We start from the raw sequence: 7,991 nt of genomic DNA, 5'->3' as shown, positions 1-7,991 counted from the left end.
ACATAGCTAGTGCTGTGGGCTATTTCCTAGAAAGATGGCACTAAGTCAATGGAGAAGGAAGAGAAGTTGAAGACTCCATCAGGAGTTGAAGGTCACTTGATTATACCATAATGAAAAGCACCCAAAGACTTGGGTGTGAAGAAGCAGACAACTCTAGCTAAAGTCCTGATTATACGTTGTTTTGATCCATCTCCTCCTTGCCCTGTGACCTTAGAAGAACCATTTAATTCTGTACTTCAGTGCCTTCATCTTTGAAATGAGATAAATAATTACCTACCCTTCAGTTGTCCTTAGAATTAAATCATTTGCTCTATGTGAAGCATTTTTTTAAAAGTATCTGGCACATATAAATACTCAATATGTATTATTTGTAATTTTTATTACAAGTATTAGTTTGAATTATGTGTTTTGATTTAGTCCATACCTTAAGGAAAACAAGCAAGTCAGCTTATTTATGGCGGCCTAGTTAATAACCACTTCCCCCGCTTATAGACTCTATTTTACAATTTGTTTTTCTATCAGTCATGCCCAGTGTGGAATAACATAGGGTGCAGGTAAGATTGTATTGTTCCAGTCCTAACATCTATACTGACTGGTGGCCCTGACCTGATCTTATCTAATTTCCTCAATTTAAGTGGACTTTTAAAATGTCTGTAAAGTCAGAAACAAGAGAACTTCCTCAAAATGACAGCTTTTGTCTGTTTTTGTTGGGAGATCTTTCTCTTTGGGGATGATGTGGGGCAAGAGTAGGCTTCTACTAGTGCTCTTATCTGATGAAGAAATTCATCAAATTATGTAAAAGTTGGTTCTTCAGACATTTACATTAAAAACAAAAACAACTTTAGCAGAGGAAGAGATGTTAATTAACAAAATAGTTGAATTTCTAGTGGTGTATTCATTTCTACATCTGAGTAATGCCAGTCCTGAATTTATTACTCAGTTCTGATTCATTTCCTCGGCAATAATTTTGAAGAGCAAACAAGAGAGAAGGAAAAATTATTTTTAAAAATCTATATACATTCAGAAAATTATAATTTAGTAAGTCTAGGAAAATCTGCCAACTGCTATCTTAATAGTCTTATTTTTCTTATTTTTTTAGATTAAATTAACACAGTTTGAAAGAGAGCATTGTTTTCATCATGAATTCTAATAAAGATGAGGGACCAAAGTCCAGAAGCCAAGATTTTCACCTTTTTCATGCTTTGATGATGCTAAGCATGACCATGCTGTTTCTTCCAGTTATTGGAACTTCTAAGCAAAATATTCCGCGACTCAAGCTAACCTACAAAGGTAAATATGTAAATATTTTTTATATTGCTCATTAAGATTTTTAAATGTCTTTTCCATTACTATCTTTTTATTTTGAAATGAATATTGTGTTCTGTGAAATGTTTATAGTGTTGGCATCAATTAATAAAAATATTATAGAATACAAAGCCTGATTATTTATTTTTGTAAGGAAAAATGATGCTAAAACTAGTCAAGTACACTTTTCAGCCCAGTATTTATAACTCAATTTGGTCTGAAAGTTGTAATTAGTTTTACATTAAAATAAATAAATCCCTAAAAATAGAAAACTGTTAATTAATTTGACATAACTGCTACTAATTAGTTTATTCCTACTTAGAGGAGACTTTTTAAAACACAGCAAGATATCTTCAAAAAAACTTTAACACACTAGGATAGCTTTAAGATCTCAAGTATATACATGTTTTGTAATAGAAAATAGAAGTTGTGAAAAGTTTAAAATAAAAAGACATGAAAACACTATTTAAGAAATAAAATTTGCTAAGCTAATTGTTTTTATGTGTTTAAATTAACATAAAAGCAAAGTTTATAAGCATTATAGTTAGTCACTTTTGTGTGTGTATGTCCAAGTTTCATTCCCAGAGATTTTTTAAAATTTTGTTTTCTTTTTTATGATGTACTCTGAGCTTCAAATACCTTGAGTAATGTCATATAACCATTGACAAATGGGATCTAGGGAGAATCAAACTACTTTATTCTGAACTTGGCAGGTAAAAATTATGCTGGAAATTTTGCTATCCTCTGATAGTTAAGATGACATTTTACAGCCAAATTAAATATTAATAATAAAAGCTAATTGGATGTCAAATATAAAAGTAGAATTAGCATATTATACCATTACATATTCTATATGTTGGTATTTGTTTGGAATTTATATTTCATGTATGAAAGAGTTAGATAATTTATGTTATTTTTGCATTTTATATACTTATATGTATAAAAGTCATTAAAATTTGAGGTATATTTATTGGTAATCTAGGATGAAATTTTTATCCAAGGACACTGATCTTATGATGTATAGTTTGTTAATATTTTATTTAATCAATAATTTTTAAAGCTATATTTGGGTATCATTTATTTCTTAATTATGGATATATTTAACTTTGTATCATTCCCCTAAAATTTTCTTGGCTTCAAATGAACATTAACAGTTATGGTATGGTATTGGGTACAAATAAAAAACAAAGGCAAGACTTTTATCCATGTCAAAGTAGTACTGAATTATACCTTCTACCATAAACAACTATACAAATGGACAAACTGCATGAAGCAACCATTTATAGACATTAAGCAATAGGTGTCAGGGGTGGGAGAAAGTAATCATCTAAGGGTGAGACTGAGGATTGTGAAAAGTTTGAGGCAAACAGGAAATGTGTGAGCTAGGCCAAGATATTGTAGGTTAGAGAGAGATATAGGAGTTCTGGCCAATCAGAATTAGAAGACCTTACCAAACACCTTGGGCACTCATGTCACGCTGCAAAGGTCACATTTTAAGAGCTAGGCTACTGTATTTCTAGAGTAAAGAATACTCCAGCCCTACCTTAAAAAAAAACTTAAAAATAAGCCTCAAAAGGACATAAATGATCTGCCAATAAATATCTGCTAGTAAAAAAACTCAATAATTTCTACAGTAAGAAAACCCAAACAAACATATCCTCAACGATTTAGTATCCATGAGGTCCAGATACAATCAAAAGTTACTAGATATACAAAGAAATGGGAGAATTTAATGATAAGAAGGAAAACATATAGTTAATATAAACCAAACTTGAGATGGTGCAGATATTCATGTTATCAGACAAGGAATTTAAAACATCTATTATAAGTATGTTCAAGAATTTAAAAGAAAATGTTATCAAAGGGAATAAATGGGGAATCTCAGCAGAGAAGTGAAAAGTATAAAAAAAACTAAATGGAAACTCTAGGGATGAAAAGTGTATCTGAAATTAAAACTTTAGTACTCAGATTTCAGTTTAAAGATAGCAGAGCAAAGTTTAGTAAACCAAAAGGTAGAGAAATAGGTATCATCCAATATAAAGAACTCTTACGGTTTTTCATGTATCAATTTATAATACATTCCATTAAACTAAAGCTATATCCACAAATCTCTTTGACATAGGCCCTTCTATTCCTTGAGCTTTCTTTGTGACTATCATGTGATAACTTTTTGAGATCTTTAGAAGCCCTATTGTTTAACAAAGAGAATCTTTAAAGCCACACCTGTTATGTTTTTGTTATGGTAGTGCCCCATTCCTAAAAGCAAAATATAATTTGGATATCTGTTCCTGTATAACAAGCCACCATTAAACTCAGTGCCTTGATAAAACAATTATTATATCTCTCACAGTTTCTGTGGGTCAAGAATTTGAGAATGGCTCAGCAGGGTGGTTTTGACTTGTCCTCTTTAATGTTGTTGTAGTCAGATGATGGCAAGAGTTGGAACAGTAAAGATCTGGAGCATTGGCTGACTGATATTCCTCTCTTTATGTAATCTCAGGTTATTCTGAGGGAATCTTTCCACATAAGAAGTTTGGGCTTCCTCAAAACTAGTTCAGGACCTCAAGTGCATGCATGTCAATAAACAAGGAGGAAGCTGTATTACCTTTTTTGACCTAGCTTCAGAAGTCACATGGCATTACTTCCAGGGTACACTATTGGTTGAAAAGTGATAAAGCCTTACTCAATTTCAAGAGGAAAGCATATAAACTTTCTCAATGATAGTAGTGTCAAAGTCACGTATATGAGGAGCTGTAGCATGGGAGGTATTGTTGTGGATATCTTCGTAAAATACAGTCTGGCACAACTAACTTTTATATAGTCTTTTTATTTATATAAAAGACACTATGCAAATCAGGGTGGAAAGGAAATCATGTGAAACAACTTGATAACAATACGTAAAAAAATGAACTTCGACCAGGCATAGGAGCTGATGCCTGTAATCCTAGCACTTTGGAAGGCTGAGAGGGAAGATTGCTTCAAGCCAGGAGTTCAAGATCAGCCTGAGCAAGAGCAAGACCCCGTCTCTACAAAAAATAGAAAAATCAACCAGGCATGGTGGCATGGACCTGTAGTCCCACTTACTTGGGCGGCTGAGGCAGGGGAAGTGCTTGAGTCCAGGAGTTTGAGGATGCAATAAGCTATGATGATGCCACTGCACTCTAGCCTGGGCGACAGAGTAAGACTCTGTCTTGGAAAAAAAAAAAAATGAACCTCAGTCTTCACTCTATGCCTTACACAAAAAATGATTCAAGATGGGTGGATCATAGACCTAAAACTAAAAGCTAAAATTCTATTCTAAATCTTCTAGAATAAAACCTAGAATAATATCTTTGCAACCTCAATGTAAACAAAGATTTCTTAGAACACACACAAAAAATAGCCATAAATTTTTTTAAACTAGATGTCAACAAAATTAAAACAAAATTCTGCTTACCAAAAACATACTGTTAAGAAAGGGAATAGGAAGAAAAAAAGTAAAGAAAAGAGAAGGAATAGGCAAACTATAAAATAGTCACAAAACTTATATCTATACCTAATGACCTATTGGGTACAATGAACACTATTCTGATGATGGGCACACTAAAATCCCCAACTTAACCATTATAAAAGGTATCCATATAACAAAAACATTTGTGCCCCCTTAATATTTTGAAATAAACAAAAAACCTTATATCTGAGCAAAGACTTGAATTCAGAGTATATCTCAAACAAATTAATAATTTAAAAGAAAAAACAAATTTATAAAGGGGAAATACTTAAAAACAGACACTTTGCAAAAGAGAAGATATACAAATGGCCAAAAAGAACATGAAAAGGCTGGACATTATGAATTATCAGCTATATACAAATTAATATTACAATAAAGTACTACATATCTACTAGAACAGCTAAAAAAATTGACAATGTCCAATATTGGAAAATCTGTGGAACAATTTGAGCTTGCAAACATTGCTGATGGGAGAGTATAATTGGAAAATTTTGAGCAATTTCTTTTTCTTGTAGTATTAAATATACACTTGCTATTTATCTGAAGTTCTAAAACAGACAAAACTAATCAATGGTTTAAAAAAAATTAGAATAGTTGCCTTTGTGGGGAGTCAGGTAGGAATACCTGGGAAGGCATGAGAGGAAACTTTCTGGGGTTATAAAAACGTTCCCTGTCTTCACAGGGATGTGGATCACTGAATCGTACAGATTTGTCACAAGTCATCAGATGGCACATGTAAGATCTATTCACCTATATACAAAATTTACCTTCAAAAGTAAAAGAATAGAAAACAAATACTAAAAACCAAACAATAATTTTAAAAAAGGATAAGCAAAGTTTAAAATAATGAGGTTGAAGAAATAAAAAAACGAGACTCTATCTGGTTTCTATAATGTTAATATCACAAAAACATTGCATTGATAAATGGGGACAATGCAAAAAAAATCACACTTGCAAATAAACTTTAATAATAGATAATAATCACGGAGATTCATTATGACCAAAGCATTAGTATAATGACCGTGTGTGAATTATCTCATTTTATCCTCACCACCACCCTGTGAGCTGGGGATTATTATCCTCTTTCTATGTATTTGAGGATACTGAGAGACTGAAAGATTGAACAATTTACCTAGGTCCCAAAGTAGTTAGTTCATGGTTCAACTCCTGGGTCAACCCCATGCTACATTGAGCCTTGGCTCCTAATTCTGTCTCTCTGACTATAGACATAAGTATTTCTTCCCTGAGGCACTTACCTATCAGAGTGAATAAACTTACAGAAGCATCATGTTGATATTTGACTAAACCTGATCATGTGGTTTTCAAATGTCAAAATAAAGTGGAGTTGAAGAAGACCACATGTACTTTTTGGGTGGCCAAAAGACATTTACTGACTTTTGTAGGATTTTATGCCCTTAGCTAAACTTATTTAAAAAAAAAAAAAAAAAAACGAGATTGTCATTGTGATAATTTGTCTTCATAATAAAAATTTCATAGAAGAGTGATTCTAAATATTATGTCATGATGTTCTATATTTCCAGATCTTATATTATGTGATTATTACATATATTTTGCTCTACAAACTATGCTCCTCACGGTAATATCTGCAGTTTATGCTGCAGTGTAAAAATAATTTTTAGAGATAATTTAAATCTCACAATAATGCACATATTTTCTATCTTACAATGATCACTAAGGACCTTGTATGTGTTAGGGATATTTATACCCAGGAATCATTAGTGTCTGTAATGTTATTTGTTTGGAAAACTCCAGAAGATAAAATAAATATAAAACATCAGCAAGGAGCCTGGCGTGGTGTTGTGTACCTATCGTCCCAGCTACTTAGGAGGCTGAAGCCTACACAGGGGTAAGAATTTGAGGATAGTTTCATTGTGCATGTAGATTCAACTGTCAACAGTTCATTACAATAGTCTGTGAATGCCTACTATGTTTCTGGCATTATTCTGGGAACTAGTGAATATATCAGCAAAGAGAAGAGATAACAGTCCTTACCATCATGTAGTTTATGTTCTGGTAGGGAAAACTAGACCATACTGAAGTAAATTATTTAGCAAGATAGAAAGTGATAAGTACTACATAGAACATTGAATCAAGAAGCGAAGCTAAGGAGTTGTGGGGGTGGAGTAGTCAAATATGGTGGTTAAGAAAGAGCTCACTGAGAGAATGATGTTTTCCTGAATATTTAAAGAGATTACTGTGGCAAGTCATGCAGTATCTGGACTATTTCTGTCAGGAAGAACACCAGGTACAAAAGCCCTAGGTTGAGACTGTGTCTTACATGTTTAAGGATCCTAAAGAAGACAGAATGACTAAAAACAGTGGAATGGGAAAAAGAAGAAAACTGATTAAATAGAAAGTTAACATAAAGGAGAAGGGATTAGATCTTCTGCTGGCATTTAGTCTGAGTAGTATGGGAATGGAGAATTTTGAGCATGGTCTGACATGATCTGACTCTCAGTATAGTAGGATCACTGTTTTCTGCACTGAGAATACACTGAAACAGAGAAATCAGATAAATAGAAAGCAAACTTAGAGGCTATTGTAATAATCTAGGTGAGAAATGATGGTCTGTGTGCCAACATGGCAGGAGTGGAGAGAGAAGAGGACATGAAGGTAGGGTTAGCAGGATTTGCTGATGGGCTGAATGCGAAGTGAGAGAGAAGAGTAAAATATGACTCCATGGGTTTTTTTTTGGTCTAACGACAGAGTTACCAGTGGTTAAAGTGGGGAATACTCTGAAAGAAGTAGATTTGGGGGGGAAATCAAGTGGACATATTTTGTTTGAGAAGACTATTAGATATCTAAATGAGCTTCAAAAACGGCATTTGAATACATATCTAAGTGTGGAATTCTTGGAAATATCCATTGGAGATACGAATTTAGCCATTAGTGTATAGAAATTTTTAAATCTATAAGACTCTGTGAGATAACTGAAGGATGAAGCAGAATTCAATGGATTGGGTTCTGGAATACTCTCAAGTCAAGAAATCGGGGACAGAAGGAATTGACAGCAAAGTGAACTAAAAAGGAATGTCCAGATATATAGGAGAAAACCCAGGAGTTGTAGTATAGAAGAAGTTAAATGAAGAAAGTAAAGACAAAGGGATGATCAACAGTGTCAAATTCAGCCAATATGTCTAGAGAGATGATAACTAAAAATTAACATTTAATTTAA

The 7,991-nt window shown here is 33.0% G+C and overlaps 1 protein-coding gene across 1 annotated transcript in view; it reads left to right on the top strand.

Annotated features, from left to right (window-relative positions):
• Window positions 1-1,070: 1,070 nt before the first annotated feature.
• SEMA3D (semaphorin 3D) overlaps window positions 1,071-7,991 on the top strand; it is a 120,844-nt gene continuing 113,923 nt past the window's right edge. Inside the window, exon 1 of the mRNA XM_045564787.1 lies at window positions 1,071-1,290. Coding sequence (XP_045420743.1) covers window positions 1,140-1,290 — 151 coding nt within the window. The 5' untranslated portion in view covers window positions 1,071-1,139. The remainder of the gene's footprint in view (window positions 1,291-7,991) is intronic.

The sequence above is a fragment of the Lemur catta genome, chromosome 11 (assembly GCF_020740605.2).
Source record: "Lemur catta isolate mLemCat1 chromosome 11, mLemCat1.pri, whole genome shotgun sequence".
Classification (NCBI taxonomy): domain Eukaryota; kingdom Metazoa; phylum Chordata; class Mammalia; order Primates; family Lemuridae; genus Lemur; species Lemur catta.
Note: the sequence above shows the minus strand (reverse complement) of the source record. Positions and strands in the feature narration are given on the sequence as shown.